The sequence below is a fragment of the Camellia sinensis genome, chromosome 14, assembly GCF_055761805.1.
Source record: "Camellia sinensis isolate YWXY chromosome 14, ASM5576180v1, whole genome shotgun sequence".
NCBI classification, from domain to species: domain Eukaryota; kingdom Viridiplantae; phylum Streptophyta; class Magnoliopsida; order Ericales; family Theaceae; genus Camellia; species Camellia sinensis.
Genome location: NC_138974.1, coordinates 47,286,149 through 47,312,235, shown reverse-complemented (window position 1 = coordinate 47,312,235; position 26,087 = coordinate 47,286,149). Strand labels below are relative to the sequence as shown.

Here is a 26,087-nt window from a genome sequence, read left to right as displayed (position 1 = left end):
AAACAAAAGTTGTACAGAATTAAATTTCCTAAAAGATAATGTGAATGAATTTAACAGAAACTGAATAGGTTGACAGAAAAACTTGATAGAAAAACCTAGACGGAATTCAATCGAAAAATCTGAAACTGAAAACGAACAAAAACTGTTGTAAGATGATTTTTTTCAGAAAAGTTCAAAACATGAAAAGTGTGCAGAATAATGTTTTACTTCATTTTTCACGAAACCAATAAAAATGAGCTTGTTTCGTGGGTTAAAATAGTCTTTAAAATCTGCATTGCTAAAATGAATCAAACCGACAATAATCAAAATCATCCGATTATAGGTTCTAATCGATCTTTTTAATAAAAAGTTAAAACACAAAAGTTGTCTAGAATCACGTATACATGTCTCTGCTTAAATTTCATAATTTATCGAGATCATTTACTATTTTTCAACATGAGCAAATCAATACAATTCACGCTATACAAATAAACTCATAATTAAATTCTTTGTACCTTAACTCCACCACGTTGGCCCTCCACTTCCGGCCTACACATATATCCCATGTGCCTCCCGTATACCTAACACCGCTCCGAAGCCACACTTGCATAGGAATATCGTGCCGAGTTTGACTCACACTTCCCGGATGGTTAGCATATATGTACGCACGTAAATCAAAGCACTCGTCTACTCATGAGAACGAGGCAACAATATACATATACAAAACATCTCACTCATGAGAATAACATAACAATGTCAAGCCTAAGACACTCAAATAAATCTCATAACCCACACTTTTTTTTTTTTATACACTCTTTCTTACCATCACTCAAATAAAACAACAATCCATAGAGTCATGGTGGAGTATAGGAATTTATCTATGGGTTCTTAATTAATTTTAATTTCATGTAACCATATTAATTTTAATTTCATATAACCATGAAGGTGATTACAATCATAAAATAAATCTATATGAAAATCCTAAATCTGACATACACAACTAATCAAAATAATTAAAATCAATCAATCAACTAAAAACCCTAAACCTTACATACACAATTAAACAAAATGATTAAAATCAATCAATCATCTAAAAACCATAAACCTTACTTATACCACTAATCAAAATAATTAAAATCAAGCTATCATTTTTATATAAATACAAAATCGAACTAACATCAAATGAATAAAAATAAAAACAATGAATTAAACATAAATCAAGGGAAGTAGGCTTTATACTTATAATATTATTTTGAAGATCAAAGAAATATTTAGAAAATTAATAGAGTCACCAAGACAAAACCCTAACCCTAATTTTCATTTCTTTTTTTTTTTTTTCTTTTTCTATACCTCTTCTGCCATCTCTCCCTTATATACACACTCAGCCGCACTCTTTTTTTTTTTTTTTCTTCTACATTGATTACTCTCTCTCTCCCTCTCTCTTCAATCTCTTCTCCGAAGCTGCTGATGGGAAAACTTCCACCAAAAAGTGATAAAAACCTAATTGACTACATATTATATTATATATATATAAACTTAAATCTCATACATAATAACCTAATAAATTATTATAATATATTATATTATGTAATACAATATATATAAATATAAATATAAGATTAAATAAATATATATATATGATTAGGGGTGTGCGCGGTGCGGGTCGGTACGGTTTGAGAGAAAAATAGAAATCATATGGCGGGTGGCGGATTGATAAAAGTGTCACCAGAATTTGTCATTTTCCTAATCAAATACCGACGGTTCGGTTGGCAAATAATGGCGGATTTACCTTGGCGGTTTGGGCGGATTGGCGGTTTATAAAAAATATAATTCAAATTACAAAACTTAAATTAAAGAGTAAAAAAAAGACGAGAGATACCGTGATATTAAGCATCTTGCGAAGTTTTCTTCTGATGCAGCAAGTGTAGCAACAACATGATAATATCAACGACTATGCCATCAGTTCATTACAAGCATCTGTGAAAGCTACAATGATCAAATACAATATATAAAATTCCCCTCGAGCAGTAATATAATACTATATTCTAAGGTATAGAACAACAAGCAAACTTAAGTAAAAAAGAATTTTCAGAATCTTATAAAACATGATTTAATAGCGGTGCAGGTCGGTGTGGTTTGGAAGAAAAATAGAAACTGGCGGATTGATAAAAGTGTCACTAGAATTTGCCATTTTTCTTACCAAAAACCGGCGGTTCGATTGGCAAATAATAACGAATTTGCCTTGGCGGTACGGTTCGGTGCAGTTTTGACGGTTTCGGCGGTATTATGCACACCCCTATATATGACACCTCTCTTTTTCTTTTTATATAACAAATATAAATATATAAATATTTGGATTAATTAAATAACACATTAAATTAATTAAATATCACATTAAATTCTCATGTGACCACACAATTAATAAAGTCAAAAATAAAATAAGATACTAATAATCATAATAATAATAAAAAATGACTTAAGAAAATTAGGATCGCTACAATATACACACCTCAAAAGAATCTCGTCCCGAGATTCGATAGGAGAGAGTACTAAGCAAAAAGTTCCGGGTGCATGCGCCAAACTTTCTCTTCTAACCCCCAAGTAATGTTATTCTCATCTTCACTCCATTGCACTTTCACCAAGTTCACTTTCTTGTGCCGCAACTGCTTTACAGCCCGATCTAGAATAGTAACATGTCGCACCACATACGTTAGATCATCACTAATCTCTAACACTTCTGCTGATACTACTTGGGATGGGTCTTGCACACACTTCCGCAATAAAGATATATGAAACACATTGTGAATCAAAGCTAAAGCAAGTGGTAGAGCTAATTTGTAAACCACATTACCAATCCTCTCAGTGATCTCATATGGTCCCACAAATCTAGGTGCCAACTTTCCCTTCTTTCTGAACTACATAATACCCTTCATCAGCGAGACCTTCAAAAACACGAAATCTCCAACATTCAACTCAACCCCCTTACGTTTTCTATCAACGTAACTCTTCTAACAACTCTGTGCAGTCTTAATACGTTCCCGAATAATATTTACTTTCTCCGTAGTCTCTCTCACCAACTTTGGCCCTAACAACGGCACATCTTCTACCTCCATCCAACAAGTAGGTAATCGACATGGCCTCCCATACAAAGCCTCAAAAGGTGTCATCCTGATACTGGAGTGATAGCTATTATTATAAGCAAACTCCACTAATGGCAAGTGTTCTTCCCAACTAGATCGAGAACACAAGCTCTCAACATATCCTCCAAGATCTGATTTACCCGCTCAGTTTGCCCATCTGTCTGGGATGGTAAGCTGTGCTCAAATCTAACCTAGCACTCAAAGCATGCTGAAAACTCTCCCAAAACTCTTCCACAAACAATGGATCACGATCCGAAACTATAGAAACTGGTGCGCCATGAAGTCGCACCACCTCCCGAATATACAGCCTAGCTAGTTTATCCGCAGTTCGGTGAACACTGATAGGAATAAAATGAGCAGACTTGGTGAGTCGATCCACTATCACCCAAATAAATTCATTGCCTCGCTTAGACCACGGTAATCCATCCACGAAATCCATAGAGATGCACTCCCATTTCCAAGTAGGAATCTTAAGAGACTGCAAAAGTCCAAACGGTCGTTGGTGTTCTGCCTTAACCTGTTAGCACACATAACATCGAGAAACATACTCTCCTACGTCTTTCTTCATACCTTCCCACCAAAACGTCCTCTTTAGGTCATGATACATCTTAGTCCCACCAGGGTGAATGGTGTATCGGGACCTATGGGCATCACCCATAGTCTCTTTCCTCAATTCAACAATGTTAGGTATACCCAACCTACCCTTGAATTGCAATCCCCCATCTGAGTCCATAGACCAATCAGTAGGACAATCATCGATCAAATCCACTACAAGGTCATCGAGCTTGCTGACGAGAAACCCTTCTAAATTCTACATCTGACGAGCTTTACCCGGTAACGTCGGCTGCACGGTCAAACTACCAATGTATGCCTTCTCAGCACACTTTATTGGTTGAACATCATGCGTCGAAATTAACTCCAAGGACTTCCATTCTTGAATCATCAAAGAAGCTATAATCCCATGTTGTCGACTAAGTGCATCAGCGACCACATTTCTTTTCCCCGGGTGGTAAAGGATCTCGAAATCATAACTACTAACGAATTCAACCCACCTCTGTTGCCTCATGTTCAACTTTTTTTGAGAAAAGAGATATTTGAGGCTCTTGTGATCTGTGTACAACTCAAAGTGCTCTCTAAACAAGTAGTGTCACCACACTTTTAACGCAAAAATAACTGCAACCAACTCTAGGTCATGAGTAGGGTATCGTCTCTCATGAGGTTTTGATTGTCGAGAAGCATAAGATACAACCTTCTGATGCTGCATCAACACACACCCTAACCCAATTTCACTTGCATCAGTAAACATTACTAACTTTTCCCTTTGTACTGGTATAGTTAACACCGGTGCTGTAGTCAACCGCTGCTTTAACTCTTGGAAAGCTTTCTCACAATTATCTGTCCATACAAACTTTACATTCTTGCGGGTCAACTTGGTCATGGGTACTGCAATAGTGGAAAACTTCTCTATAAATCTCCTATAATAACCAGCTAGTCCTAAAAAACTTCTAACCTCTGTAGGGTTCGTAGGCTGCTTCCATTCTTTGACCGCAACAACTTTCTCAGGATCTACCGCTATCCCTTGATTGGATACAACATGCCCAAAAAATCGAACTTCTTTCTCCCAAAAGTGACACTTACTAAACTTAGCGTATAACTATTGCTCCCTCAAAGTCCGCAATACAACTTTCAAGTGTTCTCTGTGTTCCTCCTCATTTTTATAATACACCAGGATATCATCTATGAAGATAACCACAAACTTGTCTAGATATGGTTAAAAAATTCTGTTCATCAAGTCCATAAAGTAGGCAGGAGCATTGGTCAAATCAAAAGGCATTACAGGAAATTTGTACAACCCATATCGGGTCCGAAAAGCTGTAAGCAGTATACTTTCCTCTGACACACCCATCTGATCGTAACTCGTTCTGAGATCAAACTGAGAGAAAATGGCTGCCCTCTTCAATTGATCAAACAAGTCATCAATTCTAGGTAGCGGATACTTGTTCTTGATAGTCATCTTGTTTAGCTCTCTGTAATCTATGCACATACAGAGAGTGCTATCTTTCTTGGAGACAAAGATCACAGGTGCTCCCCATGGGGAGTTACTTGAACGAATGAACCCTTTTCTGAAGCATCTCTTCCAGCTATTTTTTCATCTCCACAAGCTCTTTAGGCGCCATTCTATATGCTGCCTTAGAAATTGGTGCAGTTCCTGGCACTAGGTCAATGCGAAATTCTACTACCCGTCGAGGAGGAGGTCCAGGTATCTCCTGAAATACATCCTCAAACTCACGTACCACATCTACCTCATTAATATCCTACATAGGGATTTCTACCGAGCACAGAAACCTCGTCATCACCGACTCTTCTCCTTTGCTAGAAGTGTGGGTAAGCCGTGGCATACCGGGAATATCTATATTTACAATCTTTCCAGCATAATCTAGAGTTACAAAAGTATTTTCGCAGCCAATCCATACCCAAAATAATTGTAAACCCTTCAAACCCTAACACAATTAGGTCTGCATGCAAGACTCTATCCGCAAAGTCAATCTCAAAATCTTTACACATCTCATAAAGAGTAACTGCCTTTCCTAAAGGGGTCCCAACACGAATAGGTCTAGACAAGGAGGTAGTTACAATATGTTCTCTTTCTACAAACTGTCTAGATATAAAAGAATGAGAGGCACCAGTATAAAAAAGAACTCTAATGGGTTCTTGAAAGAGATTAAAAGCACCTTGCACTTTGTCAGTTCCTTGCATTACTGCAAATGCCCTGGCTGGAGCTGCTTGACCCTGTCGCGCCTGTTGTCTCTGAGGGCAATCCTTGATTACATGCCCCAACTGCTGACACCCAAAACACTTTCTATTGATCGGTTGAGGTGCTACTGCTCTGATAGGTGAGGGTCCCTCAAACTGAGGTACGGGAGGACGATAACCCAACTGTGGCACTTGCTGCCGCTATCCTTGATAACCCTATGGGCGCGGACCACCTTGTCTCTGAAAATAGTGCTCCTGGGGCTGGAAATTGCCCTGAGGCCGGAAATTACCCTGAGGTCTGAAATTTCCCTGATTACCCTGTTGTTGTGGCCTCTAAAACTGTTGACCCCTATGCCTTTGATCATAGGGTCGGTATCTGTTCCCATCCCGCTGCTGAAAGTGACTCCCTCTAGAAGTCTCTCCGACCTTGGCCTTCCCTTCTTTAAATTGCTTCTCTTTTTTCTCATACTTCAGTGCCAAGTCAAGAACTCTGTCAAACGGTTCAGCATCAAAAGGAATAAGGGACTTAGACAGGTAAGAATTCAATCCCTTAATAAACTTCTCATTCTTCTTCTCTTGCGTGTCAACCAGGTAAGGGGCATAACGAGACAACTCATTAAACTTGGTGACGTACTCAATCACTGTTCTACCCTCTTGAGTCAACTTCAAAAATTCATCACTCAATTGAGACTGAATAGTAGCAGGAACAAACTTCCGGTCAAAACGAGTCTTGAAAACTGCCCAAGTCAAAGTCGTCAAGTCTAGACCCTCCTTCTACGAATTCCACCAAAATAGGGCAGCTCTCTCAAGCTGATGTGTCACTAACTCCTGTTTTTGGACCTCAGTGAGCTGCATACGACCAAATACCATCTCACATTTCTGAACTCAAGCGTCAGCTGCAATAGGTCCTCCATCTCCAGAGAATTTTTGACCTCCCAAAGAACCAAAGTCTTTGTTTCTCTTCGCAAAGGGATCTCCTTGCTGGCCTTGATTATTGTTCTGCACAACCTGAAGTAATTGAGCCATCATCTCCCCCACATTAACCTGCACCGTATTAGTTGCCTCGGTAACAGTCGCCGCTGTTGCTGCCGTTGCCGCTGTGTTAACAGCTGTTTCTTCCCCTATGCCATTGGACTCAGTGCTTCTCAAATTATACTTTTCAGCCATCACTTTCAAGTTAAACACACAAGAAGAATTCGTTCATGAATACTTAGGATAAATTCAACTACCAACCTAAACCAGCTAATCCATGTTTTCACAATCCGAGGATCACCTAAACTCTCAGAAGTCTAGGATAACCTAGAGCTCTGATAATAAACTTTTTTTTTTTTTTTTTTTTTTTCTATACCTCTTTTGCCGTCTCTCCCTTAGACACACACCCAGCTGCCCTCTTTTTTTTTCTTCTTTGATTACTCTCTCTCTCTCTCTCTCTCTCTCTCATCTCCTCTCCGAAGCTGCTGATGGGAAAACTTCCACCAAAAAGTGATAAAAACCTAATTGACTACATAATATTATATATATATATATATATATGACACCTCTTTTTTTTTTTATATAACAAATATAAATATATAAATATTTAGATTAATTAAATAATACATTAAATTAACTAAATATCACATTAAATTTTCATGTGACCACACAATTAATAAAGTCAAAAATAAAATAAGATAATAATAATAATAATAATAATAATAATAATAATAATAATAACAATAATAATAAATAATGACTTAAGAAAATTAGGGTCGCTACACCGCGAATGGCCCAAACTATAGGGGGATAAAGTGAAGTTTGTCCTTATTTTTATTTTTATTTTTAATCAGTATTAGATTATTTGGTATAATTTTTATATCAAAAAATAAATTGAAAAAAAATTAATTATGTGAAAAAAGTGGATTATTTTAAATCTTATTAACTTTTAACTCAAGAAATGACAAAAAAAAAAAACAAAAAGGCCATTGACCTGGAGGCCGAGCAAGGATCCTCTAGAGTAATTTTTCTCTAAAGTTTTCTAAAGTGTTGCAGTGTATGGTTGAGATTTACTGGCAAGTCACATCAATTTTTCTGATGTGACTTGTCAGTAAATCTCAACCACACAATATAGCACTCTAGAAAACTTTAGAGAAATTTCACTCTAGAGGATCCTTGGTGCTGGAGGCCGGGCACTGGTTGGCAAGGTGTTAAGCTTAGGCCCGGATGGCATTGTGTAACCGTATGCTGGCCCAAATAATATGTAATGTTATACCTTCCTGATTATATATATAGAGTAGTGTAAAATATTGTTAGGATTAAAATGTAATTAACTATAAAGTTATTGAGTTAAAATAAAATTTAAAATGTAATTGACTATAAATAGATGAGCTCTTTGGTTTTGGATTTTCAAATGAATTTTATAATTAGATTTTGATTTTTTTTTTGTCAAACTTGAAATTTTGTTTGGTTGTATATTTTAAAAATAATTTTTACAAATTTAAAATTTAAAATTTATTTGGTTTTGAAGTTTTCATCTTTTCCCTACTTTTCATTGACGATTCACCTCTAATCAACTCAATATTTAATTTTTCTAAATTGTTTTTAAGCATATGAATTTTGAGTGAGAATGATTACATCCACTTATGCAATATGACTATTAAACAATACTAATATCCCTCCTGATTACAGGCTTAAGCCACTAAGCTTGGCAATAATGCTTATTTTGCCTTCTTAAAAGACAACAAAAATAGAGTCTCTCTCTCAATGTAAAAACCCAACAAATCTGCCCCACTTCCAAACACATTTTTATGTTTCAAAACATGGTAAATCTCCACAATTTCTGACCTTTGTGTCATTGCCTCCTAAGCCACTTTTTCCTCACTTCCCCAATTCATGCTCTTTGCTTTTGAATGATATTTTGGAATACTTGTGTGTAACTATCTCCTTTCCCAATTGTCAATCCTTTAGGGCTGTAAAGCAAAACCCATGTGCCAATCCAAACCCACACTAATCCCAAAACCCTCCCACCATTACTGTTGTTGCTGGGACTATTTTTCTTTTTCCTTTTTCTTTATTTTTTCTCCCTATATTAATAGCTAAACCCTATTGTCCTAACTTCACCCCCTTTTTTTTTTGTTTTTTTGTTTTTTTTTTTTTTACCTCTCAAAAACCTACCTTTAAGAAGCGGGGTGTTTTTTTTTTTTTTTTTTTTTTCTTATGAAAAATTAAGAACCCGTTTTAGTAAAATTTCAAGATTTATTGCCTGGCTGGGAGTGGGTTCTTCAAGATTTGATTGTTAATCAGAGTTACTGTACAAAAGTTTATTTTTCTCTGTTCATGGTAATTTTTGTTTTTGGGGGTTTGTGACTTCATATCGTTGTTGTTGGAAGAGAGTGCGTTTTGATTTACCCCCAAGATGATCGACACTCTTACTCACATCAATACCAGAAATGGGTTTTTGCTGAGAAGCTTCTTTCTTTCTAGCCATGGCCAAACCTACAGATCTATGTTTTTAAATTTTCACTTTCTCTAAGAATCGGGTTTTGAAAGTGGGTTTTCATTCTTTGGAATGAAAATTTATTTCTTTGAATAAAAAGAAAAGAAAAGAATATGGACTTCCATTTAGGATAAGATTAGGGATTGTTCACAGTTGCAGAGTGTTAGGGTTTTTGTTTGAAAAAAAAGATGATTCAGTTGTTGTTTTTGGTTCTGTTTGGTGAGGGTGTGGTGGCATTCCTTCTAATGGTGAAGATTGGGCCACTGAGGGAGCTGGTAATGAAGAGTTTGGATCAGGTGAAGATGGGAAAAGGTCCGGCCACTATTAAAACAGTTGCTGCTACTATGTCTGTGATCCTATTATCAAACTTCTTTAGCATTGTCAAGATTCAGAACAAGGGTGCCAAGCTTGGTACCATGACACCCATGGATCAGGTTCTCTGGAGGACCCATTTACTAGAAGCTTCTCTCATGGGTATGATACTAGTCCTTTTGGTTTCCCACATATCATTTTGCTTCTTTTTTCTTCTTCTTTCTTGGTGTGCAATATATTAGTCTGTTGATCCTGTGATTTCACTTTCTAAGTCAATTGCATTGATAGCTGTAATATATAGAGTTCCAAAACATTTTATATTTTTATGGTACAAAAACTTAATTCGTAGTAAGTTTGTGTTTTTGCTCACGGAGAGAGCGAGTTGAGGATATACATGATTGGTGGTCAACAATTTAACACTAAGAAACTTGCTAGCTGTTGAATAGGCATGTTTCACTTGATGGCAATATGTTATCTGTGAGGTTAGAAGGTTTAATGCCTGTTGGAAGGGGGTTAACCCCCAGTGATCTCTGAATGATTATTCATTTGTTTAATTTGTAATGTGATGGGCGTTAGAATTTAAACAATTAGAGCATTAAGTGCAAATATTGAAAGAAAATATATGTAGACATAGTATATTTGACATTACTGGAATGATTCAGCTGAAAAATGAACATTTATCTTGTGTAGCTCATGTCCAAGATATCTCTTCGCTAGGACAATTTTAGTAATTTGCAAATTTAATCAAATATGATATTCCCGTTCCCTCTTCACAGTCACACTTTGATAAAATTCCAAAATTTTAGGTAGTGTTTGGTAGCAATATTATGCTGTATTGTGATTGTGTGTTGTAAATAAGTTTTCATGTTCGTAAATGTATTGCTTTTGTTTATAATCTTCAAGGACTCAATAATTTTATTACTGAAATAAGAGACAATTTTAAAGTATGCAATAGTATTGGTACATGGTAACCAAATTAAAAAAGCAGCCTCTTTTAGAGTAAAAATTCTCATGGTCTCCTCATATGTAACAATAATATTCATGCACCTTGTATTCATGCTCTGTTCCCCATAAAAATGTCTTAGCAACTGGATGTACTTGACTGAAAACAGAATCAGATATTTCACCCAAAGACCTTAAAATATACTTTATACATCTAGAGGGAGACAAAAATTACCATAATTTAGATAAATTCTATTTAGTAGGTGATTTCCGTTTCTTAATATATGGAGCCTAAGTAACCAAGGCATGGACCAAATTGGTCACCGGCCCCTGCCCTGGTTTAAATGTTTTAAAGTAGTTGAGCATTCAATTATACATTGATATTTTATGTATTCTTAACACGTAACATAGGCACCGGAAACACTTACCACTTGTTACAAGCATGTTTATGTGTGGCACCTATGATATGTGTGGCTCAAAAGCCTCTTGACGCAACAACTTCTCTCAAAACATACTCCAAACTCCAATGGTGGTCTTAGCATGCATTATCAGTCCTGTAAAGGAGTGCCCTGACTCCCAGTTTTAAGTCAAAGACTCGTATTGTACTACCCATCTCTCCACCACAAAGGCACCTCCAACACAAAGGCACCTCCAAGTGCATATGTTGTAACACTAGATCTATGGGTCAGGAGCAAGATCTAGGGAGCTTCTCAAGCTCTGCATGCTGTTTCTATATGACCTCAAGTGTTGCATTTCGCAATCCTTCTAGGGTTCTTGGTGCCTAGAATTAAGGGTTGCCTGAGGTCTGATTGTCATGATCTTGGGGTCACAAGTCTTTTGGTCAATCTTATAGAGAGAGGAACACGTGTGTTCTCCGAGCCACATGTAACATCATCCTCCAAGACATGTGTCAGCCTCTTCATTTACCTTGTCGTGTGAGCTGGATCTTGCTGATGTTGTCTCTTGTTCTAAGTTGGTAAGTTCCTGCTTGCCTGTTGGATCCTATAGATGGCTATTTTGATTTGTTGCACTATTTCAGCAGCGAGTGCTTTGGATTCTGTGCCTTAATGTCCCTATGGAAAAGGCACTTCTGATTTTGTTGTTGCTGACCTCTCTCTCTCTCTCTCTCTCTCTCTCTGGTTCTCACTAAAGTTTGAGCTCCTCAGATCCCATACTACCCTACATGTTATACTGTACGTCTAAACCATGGTTTTTAGAATGGGCCACAATGTAACTGTTACGTAACTGTATGGGTGATTACCACTACCCGTTATGACCGCTATAGTGGTATGTGTTACCCAAAAAGCAACCTGAGGGGGGTGAATTAGGTTTCTACAAATTAAAACTAACAAATCTCCAATAAAAGCTTACTAACTGGTAAAACAGATAAAAATCAAGCAAAGCTTAAAACAATAAGTGAAATGGCAGTAGATTAGCTAACACAGGGAATATATGAATGGATATCAAATAGCTAACAGAATATGTTCTAGATAGTTTAGTAATAAATTCTAGTAAACACAAACAATGGAGCCAAATATATCAGTTAGCTAGAGCAGTAGAGTAAAGAGATTAGGGAAGAGAAATGCAAACAAGATTTATAGTGGTTCGGTTTCAACCAAGCCTACATTCACTCCTCAAGTTTCACTTGAGATTTTTCACTATCTTCTAGTTTCATAGGGGTGCTAGCAACCTCTTCATAAATGGAGTAATCTTCCATAGATTTTCTAGCTTCACAGGGGTACTAGTAACTTCATACACATGGAGCAATCCTCCACAGATTTCTCTAGCTTTAAAGGCTTGCTAGTGACCTTTTACAAGATTGAAAATGAGTGCTTTGCTTTCAAAGAAAGCTATAAAAATATCTCTCACAGATAGATATACAATGTTGAAGCTTAGAAGATATAACAGTAACCCGCTCAAAGGTGAATAAGCCTAAAGCTTAAGCTCTGTGTTTAATTTCTAAAGGTGAGTGATGTATCAAGGTTTAAGGAACTCTTCAGATTACTCTAAGGATGAGTTTGAGACTGATGGTAAAATCAAAGAAATTTCTTAGCTCAAGTCTCTTTGATTTTTATGATAACCTCTCATAGGTAGATAAGGTTAAGGCTAAGTGTTTGATTTACTGAAGGATGAATGTAAAACTCAAATGAAGACCTCTTCAGATAACGTAGAGAAGATGGAATATGTGAGTGATGCAGGATAGGAAATTTTCTTGATTCGCTGTACACTTATCTGTTTCTGTCTCTCTTTTTATCTTCACTTCACAGAGTTTTGTATGTATAACAGAGCTCGGTGTTTTGTTCTGTCTGACAAGCTCATCCTCTTCTTCTCGTTGAGGAGATAGGATGATGATGGGTGAGATGATGTACAAATGGATGCTCAGTAGTTGTCTCTAGCCCATGTGAGATTTGCCCGTTGAATGATGGATGTCTGATGCAAACCATTCTTTTATCAGTTCACAGAATCTGACAACTCTACACAAGGTGGTCGTCCACCCGAATGTCAACTGTGACCATTTTCTCTTGGTGGTCGTCCGCTCGAACGTCCACCTGGATGACTACTCGGTCGTCTAGTCGAGTCCTAGTCGTGAAGGATGACTACCGTGGTCGTCGAGCATACTGTTGGTTTGACAATCGGTGCAAAACTGAACTGAACAGGAGCGAAACGGGCTGATTTTGGCCTAGCCAGTCGACCACCCAGTGTAATTTCAGGCTCCTTTGTCTTAGCTACTTCTGCTGCTTATGAGACCTCTTTAACACCTGTTTAAGCTTCTTTTTGGCCTTCAAAAACATAGTTAAACACAAAGATAATCATAGATTATAATGATTTAATCAAACAATGAATTTTCAATTATAATCCATTTATCAAAATAAATCAAAACATAATCAAAACAAAATAAAAAACAATTATCAAAATCATGTTATTCATGATATGACTAACAATCTCTTCCATTTTAATGATGACACACAAGGATGTTTTGATTTGTTTGGGGTGAAGAACAACTCCCCCTCAAGGCAAGCTCTTTTTACAAAATGACATTCATATTCAAAATCACCTTCATATTCAAAAACATTCATTCTCTCCCCCTGTGACATTATCAAAAACTAAATAAAGAGCTATGGTTCAAGCCACTCTCCCCTTGAGGAAAACATCTTACTCTTACGTTATCAACAACTAATAAGCTCAATGATCACATTTGTAAGAATTAAGATACCAAAAGTAGAGATACCAAAACAATCAACTCTTTCTCTCTCTCAGTGACATTATCAGCACAATCAACAAGAAGGAGGGAGTTTGGCACTACTTAACAATATAGGATGATGAAAAAACACAAGTCTCATTATAGCACAAATAATCGTCCATAACAAGTAAGTTGCCAATTTAGAGAAGAATAAAAAATGGCACACATTGATTATTCAATATAAGCTCATACCATTTGTAATGGGCAAAGAGATAATAATAGAATGAAGGTGCAAGCCCATAAGTTTGATACCAGAAACAAAATACAATTTGAGGGGATTTTGAAAAAGCATTCAAGTTTAACTTAGTTAAAATCTTCCCCTGTTTCATTTGACAAAAGTAATAGGAGGTATGATATATGAAGCTCAAGACAAAAATTGTTTCTCTCCTAATAATGCCAATAGGATAATAACATGCAATCTAGAAGATTTAACAATCATAGCAAAGTATTATGCAGAATACCAATTATAGCTCATAATAACTTAAACTCATTATAATCTCATAGAGCTAAGGTAAATCCACAAATGAAGCATGTCCAAAGCATAATTAGTTCATATGTCAAGAAAATCATGAAATCAACAAATAGCACATATTTAAGCATAGGCATGATTTTCTTTCTCCCTTTTTGGCAAGAGCATATTTCTCTTCATTTATCATCAAAGAATATTCATTACAAATCATATGATACATGTTTAAATTTCGTGAACAATCAATCCCTTTCACATCATTGTAATGAAAATATTAGCTCAAAGGATATGAGAGAACATATGAATTTTTATCACAAAAGCTCAAGAGTGTAGGAAACATACCTTTGGTTCAAGAGTTGGAAACTTCTCAATCTTCAATTTCCTTTCACAAACAAGTTAGCTCAAAAGGGGTTTAACAAGTATGTCTAACAAAAGATTTCTCCCCTTAAGTTGGTGCTTCCCTTTTGTATTGTGATCTTGTGCAAATATATCCAATTATACAACAATCACATTCATACATATGAAAAATACAGCACAAAGTAAATGTTGTTCTATATCACCTCTTATCACAAACTCAATAGATAAGAGACAATTCAATGGGTGCCATGTTTAATCAAGAGCTTAGAATGCTAATTTTCAGATTTTTCAAATTGTAGCATATAGCATATTATACATGAGAAAAATAGTTCTATGTTCTTTGTTCTATCAAGAAGTGATACATCATACTCAATTTAACAGAAAACATTGTCATGAGGCATTTTCATCAAATATGTTCAATCCACTATCTTAAGTTTGATACAATCATTTTACTCAATGTGGAACAAAATATGAATGCTATAAATAAATTAATTTTCACAATTATCACTCAATAGCATTTCATGAGATGTATGGCAAAATAGCTCATATTCAAATGATATTCAATAAACATATGATTTTCCATTAATCAAGAAATTTCATCAAATATTTCATAACTCAATCAAATATTCCAATGTGAAGCATATGAGCATGAATTTTTCATATTAAGCATACTTTTGAGATCACAAGTGTACATGAATGTATTAAACACAATATAATTAGCATTCAATATCAAAACATGCTATATCATCAAAATTGATTCCGTAAAGATATGACTCAAAAAGAATTAACATATTAGTATGTAGTCATATATATGATGTCAAAAATATAAGAGTATGCTTACACAAAAAAAATTCATTTATCTTTTTCATGGCAATGAATGACATGATATAAAATAGCCAATGTATATATGAATCATCCAAATTTCAATAGGCGTTCATCAAGAAAATGTAAATCTCAATTTTGAGTTCAATGATGGTTTGAATGAACCTAGCAGAACATGGCTTAGCAAACATAGCATTATTTTGATTTCATGAAATCAATTAACAAATTCAACTTGTTGAACACACATTACACTTTAAAATATATGGAAGTTAAGCTTAAAGGTCGGGACAGTTTACAGAGTCTTGTCGGACCCATAAAGGAGCTAACCGGAATCAATGTCGGGACAGTTTACAAAGTCTTGTCGGACCCTTGTAGAAACTAACCGGAATCTATGTCGGGACAGTTTACAGAGTCTTGTCGGACCCTTGTAGAAACTAACCGGAATCTATGTCGGGACAGTTTACAGAGTCTTGTCGGACCCTTAAAAAGTCGCACCCTCAAAAGGTGTGCCCAATCTTTCAAAAGGCGTGCCATCAAAAGGCGTGCCCAATCCATAAAAAGACGTGCCATCAAAAGGCGCGCCAGACACGCGGCGATGCACGTGATCGACAGTGCGCGTGTCGGCCGCTTCGTCATGTGCTATATAAATGAAGGCGGAGGCTGAGAGAACATGTGGAAATCAAACCAGTCTGAAACCTCTGAAAAACTCTTCGTGGGCTGAGAGAGATACACTGGTAACACTCTGTAAACACTCTGTAACCAACCCATCTCTGAAACACTCAGCAACCATAACATGGCCTCTTCTTCCCGTCCAGCTACCCAGAACATGGCCTCCTCTTCCCGTGGTCTGCTTACGCTCTTTCCAGAACTGAACGAGTCCACAAGAGAAATAACTGGTGCGGTGGCCAGTGAACCCCAACCAAACACTTCTGGGTTTGCTCCTTTGAACTTTCCGATGCGGTCGGTGGAGCAAAAAATGGCGGTGCAAACTGATATTGAGGCCAATCAGTATACTCTGAAGTCATGTGTGGAAACCATGACGGCGGTCACAAACTTGTCGCACCGGCTGCAGAGCAGGACAAATGAAGTGCAACAGTTAAACTCCCACTTGGCTCTGCTCCAACGCATGTATAAGGATGCGCGAGCAGAGATAAGTGTGCTAAAGGCAGAAAACAAGGAGCTGAAGCGGAAGGCCACCGTGATGTTCCGATTTGGAGGGCCGCCATATGCTGTAGTGGAGGAGCAGGGAGGAGGCAACTTGCTTGGTGGTCTAGGAAGCATGGAGGCTGGGCAGTCACGGGACAATCAAGAGAAAAGCAAGAAGAAGAGACCCGCAGCAGAGTAGAGAAGAAAAATCCCACTGTGGGTGCGGTTGTTTTGTTTTTTGTTTGTTTGTTTGTTTGTTTGTTTGTTTTTTTTTTTTTTTTTTTTTTTTGATGTAAAATGGTGATCGGGGTGAGTCCCGATATGAATAAAGCAAGTGTGTTTGGCAAACTCGAATGGTAGGTGTGGTAATGCAGAAAAATCAACTGGAATGAATTTTTTTTTTTTTTTTTTTTTTTTTTTTTTGTGAAAATAATAATAATAATAATAATAATAATAATAATAATAATAATATTGGTATCATGGAGTGGGCGGTGGTACAAAAATATTGTGTAGAAAAAGAGGGAGATGGTGGAAAATTATTGTTTAGATAGAGAGAAGGCATGTGAGGTGTAAAGTGGAGGACAAAATAAAAGAAAAAAAGGTGGGAAATGTGATGATTTATGTCCCTTCGCACAAAAACAGTACCACTAAAAGATGTGGCTGCAAAGTCTGAAAAACTCAATGCATCAGTGGTTGATGGCGGAGACAATTGGAGTGTGGGACAGAGACAGCTTCTGTGCTTGGGGAGAGTCATGCTGAAACACAGCAAGATTCTGTTTATGGATGAAGCAACGGCTTCTGTCGACTCCCAGACCGATGCTGTCATTCAGAAAATCATTCGCGAGGACTTTGTGTCGTGTACAATAATCAGCATAGCTCACAGAATACCCACAGTTATGGACTGTGACAAAGTGATGGTTATGGATGCTGGATGGGCAAGGGAATATGAAGCCCCATCTCAGTTGCTCGAGAGGCCTTCGTTATTAGCCCAGCAATACTCAGATTACTATGCATTTAGAGGCCATGAGGTGTACCATTCAAGGAGGGGAAGAAAAGAGGGTCTGAGAAGCTTGATCAGAAGCAGGTTGTCCATAGGAAGTCCATTGATGCATTTGGACAGAGGACTTCACAGTATAGAGGTGTCACAAGGCATAGATGGACCGGTAGATATGAAGCCCATCTATGGGACAACAGTTGTAAGAAAGTTGGAAGAGGCAGGAAAGTGAAGGTATGTGTACAAAATTCCAGCGGGCAGCGAAGGCAAGGTTGCCGGCCGGCTGCCCGCCGGTGAGAAAACAAAATACGGGCCTAAATCTTATGGCTCTGATACCATGTAGAAATTTAATGTATAAAGAGAAATAGAGAATTGTATTATTGATTGATATTTGTTGTATTTACAATGAGTCCTATATATAGAAGATTAGAGGAGGTAGGTATGTAGTAGGTAAGGAGTAGGTGAAGTGGAGGTGGTAGTGGTGTAGTGGGTTAGGTTTAGTGGAGTAGGTGAGGTGGTAGTGGTGTAGTGGGTTAGGTTTAGTGGAGTAGGTTTAAGTGGGTGAAGTAGGTGGAGAGTAGGTGAATTTTAACAGGCGTGTTAGAGGTTATACCTTCATTTACCTCTTTGGAATCTTCACCTATACGTTACCTCTCATGTTCACCTTGGTGGTTCTCATTTTATCATTTGTCTTCTTGTGGGGACTGATTTTGCTATTAAGATTGAACATTCTTGTTGTGCATCTTCTCTCCAAGTCTTTGGTGTTATTTGAGGTTTCACCTACAAAATAACTCAATTTCTTTCTTGGTATCCATACTCTCTTGGATCCACATAGGGATTAGCCTCAAGAACATTTAATCTCATAAGTAGCTTAGAAGGATCAAATATGGTTTTGAAGTTCTCTTGTTTCTTGATAGGATCAATACCAATGCCCACTTTATCAAAAACACATCTTTGATTACCAAGAAGTTTATTGAGGTTTTCTTTTCTTTTCACAAAATTTTCAAGAGTTTTGTTCAAATCCTCAACTTTGTTTTTCAAAACATTTTTCTCATTAGCATAGATGTAAAGTCATTTTTCAAAATAGAATTTTCTATTTTCAATACGTCTAAGGGTTGGTTTGGGAAGTGGGTTGGCTTTTTGGCTTTTTTGGCTATTTTAGCCTGGGCTAAAAAGCTTGGTTTGGGAAGGATTTTTTGGTTTTTTTGGCTTTTTTGACTTCTTTTGTGAGAGAAGAGTGTAATGATTATGGGTTGGATGCGATGTTTGGTTTTTTGTGGCTAAAATAGCCTATTTTGTCTTTTATGGCTAAAATAGCCAAAAAAGCCCCATATTCTTCTTTCCAAACGGTGCCTAAATCATTTGAAAGAGAAGTAATTAATTTCTTTAACATAGAATTTTCAGCACAAACATTTCTAAATTCATCATGTAATTCATTGAATGCACTTTTAAGTTCTTCATAGTTAAAGATTACCTCATCATCTTCTTTTACACCATTAAGCATAGATGAGATGCTTCATTGTTGTTGATTTCCTCATCAGTGCAACTTTCATCATCTTCTCCCCTAATAGCTTTCTTTTTCTTTTTGCTTCCATCCATCATTGTAAGTTCATGAGCCATGAGTGAGCCTAGGAGTTCTTCAATGCTCAATCTTGTTAGGTCCTTTGCTTCTTGAATAGCCGTAACCTTAGCTTCCCAATTCTTTGGTAAGGACCAAAGAATTTTTCTCATAGGCTCAATATTAGTATAAGATTTACCAAGAGATTTTAGAACATTAATGATGTTGGTAAATCTATAAAACATTTCAGAAATGGATTCGTGGAATTCCATATTAAAGAGCTCATAATCATGAATAAGTATATCAATACGTGATTCTTTTACTTGACTAGTTCCTTCATAGGTAATTCCAAGTTTATCCCAAATCTCTTTTGCTGTATCACAACCAGAAATCCTATTGTACTCATTTGCATCCAATCCACGCACAAGGATAAGTTTGGCCTTAGCATTAGCTTGTAGAAGTTTATAGTCATGTTCATCAAATTCATCTTCAGATGTAGGCACTCTAACATTGTCTACTACATTGGTAGGGATTGTAGCACCTTTTGTGATAATGAGCCATAAAGCATAATTAGTACCTTGAAGAAACAAAGTCATTTTTTCTTTCCATGGATTATAATTACTTCCATCAAACAAGGGTGGCCTATTGGTGACTTGACCTCCAACACTGCTAGTACTAGCTATGGTTGCCATGGATCAAAAACTCTAAGATTGTTAAATCTAAATAAGAGCCCTAGCTATGATACCAATTGTTACCCAAAAAGCAACCTTTTAGGTTTCTACAAATCAAAACTAACAATTCCCCAATAAAAGCTTACTAACTGGTAAAACAGATAAAGATCAAGCAAAACTTAAAACAATAAGTGAAATGGCAACAGATTAGCTAGCACAGAGAATATATCAATGGATATCAAATAACTAACAAAATATGTTCTAGATAATTTAGTAGTAAATTCTAGCAAACACAAACAATGGAACCAAATATATCAGTTAGCTAGAGCAGTAGAGTAAAGAGATTAGGGAAGAGAAATGCAAATAGGATTTATAGTGGTTCGGCTCCAACCAAGCCTACATTCACTCCTCAAGCTTTACTTTAGATTTTTCACTATTTTCTAGCTTCACAGGGGTGCTAGTAACCTTTTCACAAATGGAGCAATCCTCCACAAATTTTTTTATTTCACAGGGGTATTAGTAACCTCATACATGGGGCAATCTTCCACAGATTTCTCGAGCTTTACAAGTTTGCTAGTGACCCTTTACAAGATTGAAAATGAGTGTTTTGCTTTCAAAGAAAGCTACAAAAATATCTTCACAGATAGATATGCAATGTTGATGCTCAGAAGATATAACAGTAACCCTCTTAAAGGTGAATAAGCCTAAAGCTTAAGCTCTGTGTGTAATTTTTGAAGGTGAGTGATGTATCAAGGTTTAAGGAACTCTTCAGGTTACTCTAAGGATGAGTTTAAGACTGATGATAAAATCAAAGAAATTTCTTGGCTCAAGTCTCTCTAATTTTTCTGATAACCTCTCACGGGTAGATAAGGTTAAGGCTAAAGGCTCAGTGTTTGATTTACTAAAGAATGAATGTAAAACTCAGATGAAGACCTCTTCAAATAACTTAGAGAAGATGAAATATGTGAGTGATGCAGGATAGAAAATTTTCTAAATTCATTGTTCACTTCTCTGTTTCTGTCTCTCTTTTTATCTTCACTACACAGAGTTCTGTACGTATAGCAGAGCTCAGTGTTCTGTTCTGTCTGACAAGGTCATCCTCTTCTTCTCGTTGAGGAGATGGGATGATGATGGGTGAGATGATATACAAATGGATGCTCAATAGTTGTCTCTAGCCTATGTGAGATTTGCCTGATGAATGATGGGTGTCTGATGCAAACCATTCTTTTATCAGTTCACAGAATTTGACAACTATGCACAAGGAGGTCGTCCACCCGGATGTCCATTGTGACCATTTTCTCTTGGTGGTCGTCCGCCCGGACGTCCACCCGGATGACCCCACGGTCGTCCGGTCATGAAGGATGACTATTGTAATCGTTGAGCATACTGCTGGTCTGACAACCGGTGCGAAGCAGAACTGAACTGGAGCGAAACTGGCCGATTTTGGCCTAGCTGGTCGACCGCCCAGTGTAATTTCAGCCTCCTTTGTTTTAGCTACTTCTGCTGCTGTTTGCTGTTGTTATGGGATCTCTTTAACACCTGTTTAAGCTTCTTTTTTGGCCTTCAAAAGCATAGTTAAATATAATCATAGATTATAATGATTTAATCAAACAATAAGTTTGCAATTATAATCCATTTCTCAAAATAAATCAAAACATAATCAAAACAAAATAAAAAACAATCATCAAAATCATGTTATTCATGCTATGACTAACAGTATGATTGAAACACATATATGTTGTGTATACATTAATATATTACATGCATAGGCAAGCTCTGATTGTATGCATATTGAGTTGGATAGTTGCATTTCCTTTTTTGCATATAATTTTGATGTTTCACCCAAGTTTGACCCTTGAGCTTTGTGGGAATAATGCTTCTATAATCTTGAAGTTCATGGACTATAGAATCACTAGCCAATTATTCATCGATTTAGGATTTAGAGTGGGAGTGGCTATTTGTAGGTTGATAACATCACTAAAGTCGGTTACTTGTCCCCCCAAAAATAAAATCACTGAACTCAGATGCTGAATCTTAGCAGCATGTAATTCCCAAGTTCCATTTGGTTTTATTGAACTAGAAGCTGATGATGAAGGCACTCTGGCGTCTGGTTGATCTGCTGTCTGGATTGACTACTCTATTCTTAGCTTTCTCAATTATAGTTTGTGAGATGCATTATATTCCTCTTGGCTTGCTGCAAACTTTCTTTAGAAAGCTTGTGGTTTTATGCTTCATGAACTTTATTGATTCCTCGTGGTTGACTTTCTATTAAAAACTGTGAGAATCCCATATAGATTATGACCAGATCGATTCTTTTTTGAAACCTTTATATGTGCAATTCCCTCGATGCCAGAGCATATTCTCATAATCTTTTGTACGTACTTTTTAATAAAATCTCGTATTTTTTATCTTCTTCTAGACCTTCGGAATAGTTTTTTGGTTGTGCATACAGCTCCTCCCAGTTCAAATCTCTGCGTTTGTTGAAGTTCTTAATCAGAGATTGGGACACCGTGTTTGAGTGAAACTGTTATCTGTTGTGCCAAAAAACAGGAATCTAAGCCAATAATATTTTCTATTTGTTTTCTTATCTCAGTGCTGTATTTCCTGATGGCTGGAACTTGATCTTGCAGGATTCTGTCTATTTCTTGGATTTTTAATCGATCGTATGCACCATTATCTTCGGAAATACATAGGGCTAAGGGAAACAATTGGAGCTTCGAAAGAGGAAGTTGAAAGGCTCAACAAAGAGAAGCTGCAGCTTAAAGAAAAGGAAGAGAAAGCTACCAAGGAATTGAAGCTCATGCAGAAAGAAATGTCTAGTTTAAAAGATAATTTGAAGAAACTTAAGTTGGAGTCCGAAGAGAAAGACAAAAGGGTTGAAACAGCCGAAGCTCATGTCGCTTCCCTCCAGAAACAATCTGCTGATCTGCTTCTTGAATATGACCGGCTCTTAGAGGACAACCAAAATCTTCAGAGCCAAGCACTGGGACATCGGACTTGAGAAATGCTTGCAACATTCCAAGAATTCAAGACTTGACAAATTATTTCGAAGGATTCAAGTTTGATGAGTTGGTCTTTGTTTGGGGGTGACATTGATCAAACATCTCCGTAATTTAAAGGAAATCATCGTGGGTTGGCGCTTTTAACGGAAGAAATTTGAGTTCTGGAGGGGAGGGATTGACGCAATGTTGTTGAAAATTTCGTACTTCTTGTCATATCTAGAAATTTTAAGGTGTTTAGCCTTATGTTGTATTTTGAACCCGACTTTCAATTTTCGTTTTGTTTTTTTGTTTTCATCTTACATGATTTTGGTTGAGGTTGGGGATGAGATTCAGACTTTCAGTAAATTTTGAGGTTGCTGGGGCCCTTCACAGCATGCGTCTACAATGGCTTCATTTGGGATTATGGATTTTTAGCTAAATTAGTTATAAAAAGATAAAATAAATTAAAAAATAAATAAGATAAAATGTTACATTCAAATCATAATCATTTTATTTTTTTATGAACAAAAGTTAAAAAAAAAAAAAAAAAAATCGAAGTTAAAATAATTAAAAAAGTCACATTTCAAATGGCAGCCATCGATCCAAACAAAGAACTCAGAAGGCTTACCATGGTGGCTCCTATGGGGGGCTTACCATGGTGGCTCCTATGGGGTTATCGTGTTCTTACTGTTTTGTTGAAAAAAAATAAAAAACTGATCATTCATTATTTTGGATAATAAATTTATGAAAAAAATTTGTGGGAGTAAAAAAATGAGAAGGGGGAAAAAGTGTGCAAATTTGTGAAAGCAAAAAAAAAAATGAGGAGAAGAAGTGTGCCTGCAGTAACATCCGAACACAGCCAGAAAGTAAACATATATAAGTTAACAAGTTAACAAAATAAAATGTAAAACATAATTATTTTATTTTTTCTTTCAAAAAAAATAAAAATAAATTAAAAAATTCATTCCAAACGAGACTTTTTAATTAAAATAGTTAAAAAATTAAAAAGTTAAAAAGTCAATTCACATTCCAAATAAAGGCATATTCTATCTGGAAATGTTACAATCTGTGTACATAATTTTTTGTTGAAATGATGTAGTAATACTATGAAAATATATTGTTGTATCATAAACTATCATAACATATAGCCTGTGTTTGGCAAGTGGGTTTGCAGACTTTTTTGGCTATTTTAGCCACAAAAAATAAAATAGGTTATTTTAGCCATAACAAACAAAACATCACATCCAACCCATAATCATTACATTCTTCTCTCACAAAAAAACTCAAAAAAGCCAAAAAGCCAAAAAGTCCTTCCCAAACCAAGCTTTTAAGCCCAGGCTAAAATAGCCAAAAAAGCCAAAAAAGCCAAAAAGCCAAAAAGCCAAAAAGCCAACCCACTTCCCAAACGAAGGCATAATATTTTTATTTCAAAAATTATAAATTATCATAACACTATCAATCAAGAAATATTTACAATATAATAGTCAATTTAAAAAAAAAAAAATTGTCCTTATTACGCAATGCCATTTGAATGGATATTATATTTTAAAATGAGAAATTTTAATAGAATATAAAATTATTTATTTATAGAAGATTATCAGTTCCATTAAATTATCAAAGGGTAATACCATTCACCGACATAGAAAAGTGTTTCATGAGATTATATTAAAAAATCATCAAGGGACGTCACGGACAGTTATTAATATTAATATATGTATAAAAAAAATGTTAAAACACTATATAGGCGTGTGTTGACTTACCAAATCTTACCAAACATAAAAATACAAATAAAACTGGCAACAGCTTGAAGCCACCCGCGAAAGCGGATACCCAATGAATTTGGGCCACGTGGTTCTACACCAGTTGTAACTTAGGTTTTGTTTGGCATTGGTTTTTTGGAGTAAAAAAATAAAAAATAAAAAAATTAATAAAATAAAATATCACATCTAAATAATAAAAATTATTTTTTTTCTCATAAAAAATAAAAAAAATAAAAAAAATTAATTCAAATGAATTTTTTAGCTGGAGCTCAAATAATCCAAAAAATTCAAAAACTAACAAAAAAGCCGCATGTCAAACGGCAACTTGTGCCTGGTGTGAGAACTTTCACTTTTAATTAAAAAATTATTATAAATTATTATATTGTTTTTTTTGGTGTATTTTTTAATTAAAAAAATTAAAATATTATTAAAATAATGTATTTCCACACAAAAAAAAAAAAAAACAAAAACAAATTACTTACCCCTCCTTTGATGTTAGCTAAATTACAAATTCTTTCCTAAGGTTTTTAAAATTGCATTCCGTCCCTGAGGTTTATATATTTGCATAATAATTTAACTCTTACCGTTAATTAAACATTAAGAATAGTTAGCTGATATTACTAAAATATAAATTGATGAACGATATTGTCTCTGTTAAAATTCTATTGATAAATTAACAAAATTTACAAAAGAGTTACGGTAGATGGAAAAAAAAAAAAATTGAAACCAAATTTAATTTGTTGTTTGGAAAAAATTTCAGAATTAAAAAAATAAAATAAAAACTAATTTAATGAAAATAAATATGAAAAATATATATTTAATTTTTAAAAATTATTTCTAACCATTCAAAAGATAAAATTATATAAAAATAATTATTATTTTTTATTTCTTAACCAAATTAATTTTTAATAAAAATAAATTTCTAAAAATTAAATCAAATATATTCTAAGAATTTTTAACAAGTGATTTATTGTGTTTTTAACTTATTTAATTATTTGTTAATTTTATGATATTTTCACCATCTGACACTACAACATATAAGAGTTTTAAAGATCAATTCTTTTGACTTCTAAAAGTGAAGATTTTGTTGCAAAAGATATTTAGGGTATGTTTGGTTTGTGTTTGAGAGATGTGTTTTAGAGATAAAAAGTACGAAAAGTTGTTTGATTTGGTTTTTTTCAAAAGATGTTTTGGAAAATTATTTTGAGAGAGAGTTTTGAAAAAAGTGATTGATTTGATGTGTGTGAGAGAGAGATTTGTTTGGAAAACTTGTTTGGATTACAAGTTTTGAGAAATTTTTTTGAAAAAATTTGTTTGGTTTGATTACTTTTAAAAACTTATTTGTAGAGAAAATTTCCCAAATTTTTTTCAGAAATACAAATCAAATGAACCCTTAGGGACTAATTTCTATCGTTACGAGGATAGTCATTAAAAGGTCACCCTAAAAATTCAAAAATAAGGCTTTTAGCGATAAAATTTTGAAAGTGTCAAT

The 26,087-nt window shown here is 35.5% G+C and overlaps 1 protein-coding gene across 1 annotated transcript; it reads left to right on the top strand.

Annotated features, from left to right (window-relative positions):
• Nucleotides 1–8,564: 8,564 nt before the first annotated feature.
• LOC114257133 (uncharacterized) lies at nt 8,565–23,230 on the top strand. The gene is made up of 2 exons (XM_028196897.2): nt 8,565–9,819; nt 22,485–23,230. Exons 1-2 carry the CDS (start codon nt 9,534–9,536, stop codon nt 22,853–22,855), a joined length of 657 nt encoding a protein of 218 aa, XP_028052698.1. The 5' UTR covers nt 8,565–9,533; the 3' UTR covers nt 22,856–23,230.
• The last annotated feature ends 2,857 nt before the right edge of the window (nt 23,231–26,087 follow it).